The sequence below is a fragment of the Botrytis porri genome, assembly GCF_014898465.1.
Source record: "Botrytis porri strain MUCL 3234 chromosome Unknown BPOR_001, whole genome shotgun sequence".
NCBI classification, from domain to species: domain Eukaryota; kingdom Fungi; phylum Ascomycota; class Leotiomycetes; order Helotiales; family Sclerotiniaceae; genus Botrytis; species Botrytis porri.
The window spans coordinates 958,078-969,761 of NW_024066075.1; the positions used below are offsets into that span (position 1 = coordinate 958,078).

The 11,684-nt window shown below is 43.9% G+C and overlaps 2 protein-coding genes across 2 annotated transcripts; one reads left to right on the forward strand and one right to left on the reverse strand.

Annotated features, from left to right (window-relative positions):
- Nucleotides 1-4,278: 4,278 nt before the first annotated feature.
- Nucleotides 4,279-6,050, forward strand: EAF01_000282 (uncharacterized protein; the record flags this gene model as incomplete). Its single annotated transcript, XM_038908532.1, has 5 exons — nt 4,279-4,502; nt 4,838-4,942; nt 5,014-5,154; nt 5,228-5,999; nt 6,048-6,050. 5 exons carry the CDS (start codon nt 4,279-4,281, stop codon nt 6,048-6,050), a joined length of 1,245 nt encoding a protein of 414 aa, XP_038775438.1.
- Nucleotides 6,051-9,714: 3,664 nt separating this feature from the next.
- EAF01_000283 (uncharacterized protein) lies at nt 9,715-11,596 on the reverse strand (the record flags this gene model as incomplete). Its single annotated transcript, XM_038908533.1, has 5 exons — nt 9,715-10,407; nt 10,476-10,678; nt 10,732-10,737; nt 10,796-11,386; nt 11,518-11,596. 5 exons carry the CDS (start codon nt 11,594-11,596, stop codon nt 9,715-9,717), a joined length of 1,572 nt encoding a protein of 523 aa, XP_038775439.1.
- Between the last annotated feature and the right edge of the window lie 88 nt (nt 11,597-11,684).

Here is an 11,684-nt window from a genome sequence, read left to right on the forward strand (position 1 = left end):
AGGTATGTAGGTAGGTAGGTAGGTAGGAATATATATGTATGTAGGTAGGTAGGTAGGTAGGTAGGAATATATATGTGCATGTACTTTGTAACGAAAGAGGACGAGAAGGAGGAGAGAGAAAGGGAAAGAGAAAGGGAAATAAATGATTTCCGAGATTCACATCACTTCGTTTTACAAAGTCAGTTTAGATGTGGTGTATGAAGGGGAGGGAGATTACTGTATTTGTCTACCTACCTAGTATACAGTACACACGGTAGCTGTAGGTATCTACAAGTAAAGATCCATTAGGTTCTAGATAGATGATTCCCATTTGAAACACTACTTGGATAGGTAAATGTGATTAGGTCATTACATCCTAATTAGACATATATTTACTACTTACTCACTAGTCGCTAGGTACTTGCCACTCATTGGGTACTACTTCCTACTTTTTACTTACTCCTTAGGTAAATAGATACGTAGGGAGGGAGGTACAGTCGAGTCGAGTCGAGTCGAATTATAGGAAATTCCTAGTGTTCTTTAAACTTTCTTGCCTGGAAAGTATATTGACGACTGGGATAATGATTGATACTCTACCGACTGGCTCATGCCTACTGACTGACACTGGTTAATTCGACAGAGTCCTCAACTATCAAATGCTAATATACCTAGGTCGACTAAACAAACCCAAAGTACGGAAAAGATATCCAAATCATGGCAAAGCATATCCAAACCACATCACATTATACCAAACCTTAGTAAATCACACACATTTCACACCTTGAGAAACCATAAAAACCATAAAAACCATAAATCAAATGACACTAAAACCACCCAAGGTGCAAGTGCTTGTCCCATCTAACGCGTCTGGATACTTTTCCCTCTCCCTACCTAGGTAAAATAGTAAAATAGTAAAATAGTATAATAGTAAAATGGTAAAAAATAAAATAATACTCTGATTAGTACTGGCCGCACTACTCATGCGCCCAAACCGAACGAACATTGTTCATTTGGTTCATTCCTTACCTGATCCAGCATCCATCCAAAGATCACGTCCCCCTCGTTCTTTCAATTTCCTCTCAATTTCTCAATTTCTCAATTTCTCTCTTACTCATATGAACTAAATTTCCAACCCATCAAACCCATCCATTCCACATCCCATCCCATCCCATCCAACCACCCACATCCACTCATCCTAATCCACCACCCATAATAATTCTTTCCTTCTTTCACCCACCAACCCGGAAGAAAAAAAATAAGAATACAATACCTCCCCCTCCCCCTCCCCTCATCCACATCCATCCTTCCATCCTTTCGTCCTCCGTCCTTTGTCGACTTATTCGATAACTGCGTTGCTTGATTGCACCTAATTGTTTCTCGTCGATACTCGATCATTCTTCTTTGATTTACTGCTTTCCTTTCGGAATTTGAGGAGTTTTTCAAAGCAGTTGTTACCTCAGTCGATCCAAAACATGTAAGTAGATCATTTTTCTGTCCCTGCGCCTTACTGGTCGCGCATACAGCTTCAAAAAGCCCCCCTCCAACCTGACCCCTCACTACACCTACCACCACGTCGACCTTTGTTGTGTCGGTCCCTACAGCTCTTTGTTGCAATTGACAAGCTTATTGTCGCATATCATATATGGCGGCTGCCTTTGCCCGGCTGTAGCTTTGCTGTTGGGCCTGGCGCAAATGTGTTTGCCCTTGGCAACTAGCCTTGGTACTACCCCAAGTCGTTCCAAATTTGCGAAAATTATCCCCACGAAGCTCTTCCACGCTTAAGAAATTCCATTACCCCTTCATCAACCCACTCATTCATCATAAAATGCCAAATGTTGAACAATTGACTGACATGTTTCTCCTCCTAGTTTGAATTTATTCCCGAGATTTCTCCAGCAATAATTCAAATCTTCCACCCTCGATTTTTCGCAGGCGCAAAGCGTTGTCTTCAAAGTCTTGTAAAATCGAGTGCACTATATTACGACGTCGCTTTTAAGCACTTACATTTTCAATCGCACATATCGGTTATTTCGAGGGGCGATTAGGGTATAATTCACTAGTTCGATACTTCAGGATTTCTAAGGTAAGCTATAAACCTCCCAATATGAAAATGGCAGGCCCCTATGAACCCGGATTGAACGACATCGAGATTATGCGGGGGCGAGAGATTTGAATCGAGTTTCCTATCGTCACCTTATTTCTACGGACCGCCACAACGCTAGGAAGTCAATAATGTTGGGAATGGTGGTGTGGGCTGGCTACCGACCATAGTGGCAATGTGAGCAGTTCTCGCAGTAGCTGTCCATGATGGTCGATTTCGAGGATTTCCGGATAGAGTGGGCTATTATATTGCATCAAGCAAGGCTTGTTGCCTCGCCCAAATTCGCCATCTGTACCCTACACCACCACCTTCTGTAGGGGTCACACAAGGCTCTTCCCTAGCTCAAGTTTCAGCTGTCATATCCCTTTGTAGTTTTGCGGTTATACATGACTTCCCAGCCCTAAATTAGATTCTCGAGAGACAACACGGATCATACACCCGCCCCTGCCCCTTCCCCTGCCCCCCACCCCATATGGTGGAGTCTCGCCCCAGATTTTCCTACTGTTAATATTGAGAATGACCCTGGTCCAATTTCTTTTTAAGAGCGGGGTGGTTTCACTTGAGTGGTTGTCCTAGGGGATGCTTCACTGTGAGAAGCGTAACATATTGGAAAGTTCACAATGGACTTCTGCTTGAGTGGCATAAGCCCTTGCTAAACTGTAACGTAATGGTTAGCGAGTGCTTTTTCGATGAATTCGGGGGCCAAAACTGCAACATTACTGGGCAAACTTCATCTCAGTACCTTCCTCATCCTTTCCTGTGTTTTTCTACTCCAGCGCAAGCCGGGGCATTTCAGAGAAGCTCTCTCTAATTCCATTCTCATTCGGGTGTCTTGATATCAATGCTCCGGCGGGTTGAATTCAGAGCACTGTATTCTAGGCACTTTCTAATGGGCATGGCTTTGTGCTCTTGGGGCGATGGCATAGCTCTGCACCTGCACTTCCGTTGACCCCCTGCACCTTGTTTTATTTCATTCCCTTTTTTCATTGTGTTATGAGATTCCTCCATCATTCCAGTCTACGGACTTCCTGTATCCAATATATATCCTAAAGCTGCGGTAGAGGGGCTTGCAGTCGCTGGAAAATAAAAAGTCAGTAAAACACATATTCGACCCATGAGCCCACTTAGCTTGCCAGAGATTGACTAGAACGTATTCACCAATCTGCCCCCAGCCAATCTGCTCTTGAGTTAGGCAGTGGACTCATGGAATATATGCCTGCTGCGAAAGTAGTTTTCATGTGACAGCAAGTTGGCAGATATGCTGATGGGCATATTAGTCATTATCTCAACAAGGTTGTGGCAGTTGACTGCTGTCTGAATGTAATGAATCATGGTAGTGGCATTTTTTGTTGTCATTCTCATCTCATCAGTAATAAAAGACGTCTTGTGGTTGGCTGTGACAATTCATTGCTTTGCTGAGCAAATGATGTGGGGATATTGTTGAGTCAACACTGGACCTTTGTTACATGACAAGGTGAATTTGTTGTGCAGAGTGTTCAATACCAGTATCATAATGAGAAGACATCACTGAAGTTTGTTGGATGATGTTACTTGTTATGTGGTAGTGTCATGGTGGAACTGTGACAGATTTCATCAACACAACACAGAAAACTGAAAGTGTTTAATTGATGGATCTTATGATTGGTTTCTTTTGTGAAAACCTCCAATGGCAACCTCTAAGTTCAACTGTATGATAAGTTTATTGTTGGTTGTCTGGCTGAGTAGTAGTTCACCATTCCACCATTCCGAACGTTTCCGGATGTTTCTCTTGAAAAAAACAAAAAACTTTAATCAACTTTTTTTCTGCAGCAAAGTTACTCAGGAAGATAACAATCACCAATCCAAGTAATCTCTCCAGTATTCTCAGACATTCTCTCAATCCTACTGATCCCACATTGAAAGAGCGTGTGAATTACAACCAGGAACGATATCATATGATATACACTAATACTTGGGGTCTGCCGTAACCTGCACACTAGCGTATCTCTAGCCTGATGACCATAAGCTAACCTTAAGTGAATTAGATTACGCCGATCTTTGAAGCTATTTCAACGGTCCCCGTTCTTGAACTCTTACTTTTAAACTTACACCACAACACACTTTTTCGCAACCACAAGGCGGCAATACTTTGCTTCCTTCTTTATATCTTTGTTCTCCCTTAAACCAAACCTTCTCTTGTGAACAGATCGATCTTCGCGATGTCTTTCCAACAACAACAAACTTACGATCCTGCCCAGCAAGGTGGCTACGAACAGAATAACGGTAACGGAGCTATGCCTCCTCCACCAATGCAGCAACAACAGCAGCAGCAAGGTGGTATGCCCGCCGGTGACGGTGGCTCACCAGCTCCATTTGCGCAACAAGGTGCCGGCGTTGAAGGCTCTTCAGGCAGCGTCACAGGAGATGCAAAGACAACCCTCTGGTAAGTTTCAAGTTCCTCTTCTCTTTTGGCTCGATTTGATCTCTTGCGATCTTGTCACTGGCTTTATCGTTCTCCTCCACTCTTTCCCTTCTCCGGTCCTTTTAGATTTTAATCATAGATCGAGCACATTTATGTCTTGCGTGTCGCATTGCTTGGTGCGCGACCGTAAATGCACTCGACCTACAGGTTCGATTCATTTGCAAGAGTACACATCATTTTGATCCGATCTACATCATGGTCATGATCATTACGGTATTGCTGTACTGCTTTTGATCAACACCAAATTCTTCACATATTTGGTCTACGATTTGATCTCTACTAACACATTACAATAGGATGGGTGAGCTTGAGCCATGGATCGACGAGAACTTCATCCGCAGCGTCTGGTTCGGAATGGGCGAGCAAGTCAATGTCAAGATGATTCGAGACAAATTCTCTGGGTAAGTGAATCTTATCGATACCACACTTTCAACTAAGAAATATTGTCTAACTGTCCTTCCCATCATTTTAGAAATGCTGGTTATTGTTTCATCGACTTCACTTCTCCAGCTGCTGCAGCCAAGGCCTTGTCCTTGAACGGATCCATGATTCCAAACACCACTCGACCATTCAAGCTCAACTGGGCCTCAGGCGGTGGTCTTGCCGATCGTCGGTCAGAATCCCGGTTCATATACCTCTTTTCCTCTACTTCGCACTTTCTTAAATGATATGCTGACTTTTTACAGTGATGACCGCGGACCAGAATTCTCTATCTTTGTTGGAGACCTCGGTCCAGAAGTAAATGAATATGTCCTTGTGTCATTATTCCAGGCCAGATTTCCATCCTGCAAATCAGCCAAGATTATGACAGATCCCATTTCTGGAATGTCCCGGGGCTATGGCTTTGTTCGCTTCGCCGAAGAGGGCGACCAGCAACGTGCCCTGACCGAGATGCAGGGTGTCTATTGTGGAAATAGACCCATGCGCATTAGTACTGCCACTCCAAAAAACAAGTCGGGCGGTGCTGGACCAGCAGGTATGCAGATGCAAGGCGGCGGTGCTGGTGGTATGCCCGGTGCCATGGGAGGTGCCCCAGGCATGTACGGAATGGGTGGTGGCCCACCAATGGCTGGATACTACGGTACCCCTCAGCCAATGAACCAATTCACCGATCCAAACAACACAACTGTGTTTGTTGGTGGTCTATCTGGCTACGTCACCGAGGACGAGCTCAGATCCTTCTTCCAAGGATTTGGGGAGATTACCTACGTCAAGATTCCACCCGGAAAGGGCTGCGGATTTGTCCAATTCGTTCAACGACACGCTGCTGAGATGGCCATCAATCAAATGCAAGGTTACCCAATTGGCAATTCTCGCGTTCGTTTGTCTTGGGGTCGTTCCCAAAACAACTCCGGACCAGCCGGAACCCCATACCGACCTGCTCCTCCACCACCTCACTACCAACAGATGGGTATTCCACAGCAGCACAACCCTTACAATGGTTTCCAACCTTTACAGGTAAGATTTGTGCCTCCTTCAATTCACTTTCAAGCTGACAATTTGCAGTAAGCATACATCTTCTTTCGCGAATGGAGTTTAGTGTAGCATGGCGTCTTTCTGCACTGGGCTTGCCATTTTTCGGGGCTTTACTTCTTCGCGTCCAACGCCTGGATAACTCTTTCTCGTCTTAGCGTTACTTCAAGTATCGGATGGGTGGGAATCTGTGTTTTCCAATGATGCCCATGTATAAGCATAGACTTTTCATGCGACCACGATCTTCGCTTTCTCTTTTTCTTTCTTCTACACATGTAATCTCACTGCTCTGCTGCTTAGTCTGCTCACTTGTCTTTTTCTACTGGCGGATTTTTAATCGTCAACGAGATCTGTCTGAGCAGCTTTGCGCTCATGCTCTGCAGCAGCTTTTTCCTATTCTGGACTTTATCCACAAAAGCTCAAAAGTTTAGACTCTTTTTTTTAAATAGGAGTATCGCGGCTTGTGCGGACTCGATTACAAATGTATTCTTCATCCATTATTTGATTTTGCAGACCATTTGTTTCCTTTTTGGCCACACACACTTGTTATGTATTATCCCTATGTTTTGTGCTATTGCCTGTGCGATGATAAAAAATCTCCCTACAAACCTTAACTTCAAAATACTGGACTTGTAGCATTTATCCTTAGCTCGAGGCATTGCTTTAATTCATCATCTGAAGTATCGGATAAATACTTATTTCTTACTATTTCCAAGCTGCGCTTCTTCTTTTCGACGTCCCAACTTGACATGGCATTTTGCTAACGTGTTTGAAATAGACCAGGTCAACAGAGTCACCAACAACCCGCCGCCGCCTACAACGCTGGATACCAACATCAGCAACAACCATCCGGTGGCCCAATTGCTAACGGTGGCTTTAATAACCAAGCTCCCTATGCTTAATTCAAGTAACGATAGTCGCGCGCAGTCCTTCTCAAATTGGTCGTCGTTCGCGGATACCCTTCGGCATACTTCTACGATTTGGGTTCTTCGATCTTTCATTGGTTTCTATCACACTACTGCGAGATACCCTGCTGCATCTAGGATACTTTAATGACGCTTGCTCTCAATTTTCATGGGATTGACAACAACAATGGTGGATGACTCGGCTTTTATGGTTATGGTTTCTTTTGAATTTTACACAACTTTTCCTTTCTCATTATTTTCGAACATTCACGACTCTTGAAAGTCTCACAATTCGATGAACAATTTCAACGCGAGCTTTACTTACAAATTACATTACCTCGATACATACCTTGGCGAAAATGGAAAGGCGTCGTGGTTTGGTGCATTATAGTACATCGATCATGATACCACTCTTGCGTGCATGGAAGGGGGCCTGGACGGCATTGCTTTTAGGTGTGCGGCGTGATATTCATCTAATTTACTACGTGGTCTTTCTCTGTATTCGAATCTCTTTCTTTCCAGTACATAGCCGCGACGGAGGATCTTTTACGTCTTTACTCTTCTTCTTTGATGGAATTTACGCTAGTATACTAGTGGTATTTCGGGAAAAGTTGATGGATGGATTGATGAATCATAATGTTGCGTGGTTTTCGTCAAAGGGCATGATATTCATTCTACTTCCCTTGTTTTGGAATCTTCTCGGGAATGGCATGGTGCGACGTAGCATCGTATAAATATAGTTGCAGTGGTTCATCAGCGAGTAAGCTTTTAGGCATTGGTTGAAGGAATTTACGGGCTGGTTTGAGATGTGGAACGTGTGTCGTCTGTTGGTTAAGAATTAAGAGGAATTCATTCATTGCCTTTGGTCAAGATATGTATGGCTTTTATGGTGATTTGTGAATGTGAATGTGAATGTGAATGTGAATGTGAATGTGAATGTGTATGTGTGTGTGTAAATGTAAATGTAGTATGGCTTAGCTTGAAACGCTGTGCTATCCATAATATCTAGACTTGTGCTCTTCTAAAGAGAGGCATGTTTAAGGTGAGATAAACCGGATGGATACGGGTCATTTCCTCATTCTCAGACCCATCCATCCCTTTTACTTCTTGATATCTAGAGATTCCCATTCCGATCTTGATATATCCTAATCCTAACCCTAATAAATGTCAATACTAATACTAATACTAATGCCAGTCGGTCCTAACCCTGTCCTTATTCATAGAATCCCTCGCACTGGATAAAACCTCACATATCAATTGAGTGACTCGCGTGCGGCTGCTGGAAGTATCTTTTAGAAGAATTTTGAAAACTTTGTTTTGTTTTGTGGTGTGGTATGGTATGGTATGGTATGTTGTTTTGTTTTGTTGAGGTGGGGTGGGAGGAGTGGGAGGAGGAGTGGATATAGGAATTGAGGGGGATAGAGGGGGATAGAGGGAAATAGAGGGAAATGATGCTACAATATGTGGATGTGCGAGTGTGAAGATGTGGAAGGAGGTGTGTAGTGTGAGAATGGGAAGTGGAAAGTCATGGTATTTTTTCGGATTTCTTTGGAGAGTGGAAGAGTGGGAGAATGGGATGGTAGGACGGTAGGACGGTGGGAGGAGTGTGTTTTTGAGAAAGTTTGGAGGTCGAGGGAGATTTGAGGGGGGGGGGGGAGATGATGGATGGGATGGGATTATAGAAGCTTTGTTAGAGGAAGGGAGGTGGGGCTTCTCTTTCTCGGGGCTTGAAGGGATGGGAGGGGGGAAATTGAGGATGTGGGGAGGTGAGGTGAGTGATGAGGATGCGGATGAAGATATTGATGAGCATGAGCATGAGCATGAGCATGAGCATGAGCATGGGTATGAGAATGAACTCTATCGGGTGAGATAAGTAATGAATAGACCGGGCTACGAGATACAAACGAGAGGTAGAATAAGGATGTTAGAAAGTAACACTGATAGGAAGACGGGAAGGGGTTGGAAGAGAATAGAAGTTAATGGGGGATAAAATAGATTGGTTGGTTGATATTTTGGATGGGATGAATGAGGATGAGGAAGGGAGAGGGGAGATACTGTGAATAGACGGAGAGGGTGAGTATGAAGGTGGAAAGACGGATGAGAAGATGTGGATGCGGATGCGGATGTGGATGGGAGATTGGGAATATATTGGGTTGGGTTGGGTTGGGTTATTTAAATTTATGGATGGAGAGGCGAGTAGTGGAATTTTTAGGGAGGGAGGGAGGGAGAAGGAGGAAAGTGATGTATATGTATGTATATATATCTAAATGGGAGTTTCAAATATAGTTGTATATCTATATCGATGAACAGCACAGCAAGGGAGTGTTAGATAAAAAGTCGAAGCTTAGATGCGTTAGCAATGAAGTCACCTAATGATAATCAGGACGTGGGATGAAAATTCGAAAGAGAAGGAAAGATTGTGGCATTTGGAGAAAATTTAGCTTTTCTGGGGGTACAGTTCTGGATAGGAGGTAGGAGATACTGGATGAGTAGGTTGAGCTTTAAGAGTACCGGTGAGATGTGTAAAACTATTAGAGTCTATCAAGGACAGAGTTTGAAAGAGGGGGCTACGATACCAGAGTCGATTTGATCAAGGCCTGCAGACGGACGAAGGATAATATTGTAATATCGCCAGCAAGATATCTCATAGGAAAAAAAAGTGTTCATGATATGGATCATTTGCTCAATTAACTAGCATGATAACACTAATTAGTCCATAAAATAAAAGACTCGATACATGCAATATTGATTACTCAATGGAATATGTAGCACTGCCCCAAAGAACAAAAATATCATCACTTCCTAACCTTCCTAGCATGCTTGACCAGATTCTCAATAACCCCTTCAAAAGCCTCCCTATCACCTAACTTTTCATCAGTCCTCATCGTCCAATAGCCTAATACTTCTTTCGCCAAAACTTCCATTTCCTCAAGCTTTTTCACGTGTCCTTTCAACTCATCTATTGTTAAGCCTTGTAGAGCTTCTTCAGTAATCTCGCAAGTTTGACGTGCGGATACCAAATCTAATTGAGGGGCAGGTGGAGGACCCTTTCGACGTCGACTGTCAGAGCGAGCAGGCTTGACATTGCCTTGTGAGTCAAGGGAAGTAGAAGAAGAGGATTTGATACGATCTATGGAACTGTCGAGAGAGCCAGAAGATGATGGATGTAAAGACAGGGAGGGGAGGATGAGTTTCTTTTGTGTGGAAGCTGGAAGGATTTCATCCAGAGATACGGGAATACCGAGACTGACGAGGAAGAGACGACGAATACGGGATCGAATCCAATTTGGTGGTTGAAGGGGTGGTGGAGCCACAAGCTGTGACCAGAGTGATGCGGATCGTGGTGTGAGGAATATGGGATTCGGATTGTCAAGAGGTGGAAGGACTGATATATCAATTGTGTCTGAGGGAAATATATGATCGAGGTAGGGTTCGGTTGCAGAGCGAATATCCTCGGGTGCATCGAGATCTGTCAGGTCAAAGGTGGGCTGAACAAAACACTTGTGTTAGGACTGAGTGTACTATTGTTGCATACGGAAAGTAGACGACTACTTACAAAAGAAGGAACTACAGGAATTGGTTGAGAAGATTGAGTTACTTCAGGCTCTTGAAATCCATCATCAAAATCACCAAACTCTGCATCTTCCTCTCCTTCCTCAAAATCATCGAAATCATCTCCAAAACCGCCATCATCTGCATCATCCCCACCGTCTCCACCATGACCATCATCTCCGTCTTCTTCTTCATTGTATTCTTCTTCTACAGCTTTGTTCGTTGCCGTCGAAAAGCTTTGATGTCGTAGACTTAAGGACGGGGAGCTAGATTCTAACTCAGTCAATAACTCTGAAGGTGTTTGGAATTCTTGTTAATACATACCAGGTACATCAGCGACCTCAACTATGTCGTCCGGTTGAGCATCTTCCTTTCGCAATTCATATGCGGCGGTACCGGGAACTTCGCCATGACTTGGTTCAGAGTCTATCCTCTCAACTACAGTCTTGGGAATTGGTAAGTCCCCTGGTGTACTACCAGCTCTTGATCTTGTGATACCAGTGGTATTCAGAGTATTGGAGCGACTGCGACCAGGAGTTGAGTCTAAGACCAAGTCCGGGACTGCGTCAGCCTTACGCTTTTCATACGCTGGTGTACCCGGGACTTCTCCATGACTTGGAGTATCGGGGTCTATCTTCTCAACGACAGTGATGGGAATTGGTAAGTCACCCGGAGTTGAAGGTCGCCGGGCTCGTGCGACATCATCAAATTCTGGAGCCATTGCAACTTGATCAGGCTCAGCATCCTCTACTCTCATATTATATGCTTGTGTACCCGGAACTTCTCCATAACTTGGTTCATCGTCGACTTTCTCAATTCGAGTAGTGGGGACAATGGGTGAGGCTGCGGTGGATGGTTCTAGACCAGAGTGTGCATCTGAAAAATGGTCTTCTGAATCCGAAGATTCAACAGTTTCTAAGTAACAAGAATGTTAGAACAAATCAATTTATGTAAACTTTCGAAGGTATGTTCCGCATTAAGAACATTCTATCCTCAACGTCGCAAAAACAACAGAGAGTGTTGAAACTTAGTTTCATCGGCCTTACCTGCAAGTTCGTGTGCGCCTGGGTCCTCAATGCTAGTCCTTGTAGGAGGTTCTAGACTTCCGTGGTCTTCCTCAGCCATGATTGATGATACCAGCGAGATACCAGCGATAACCTCGAGAGAAAATCTAAATCAACAGACAAAATGGTCTGGAGGTACGATTAACGTG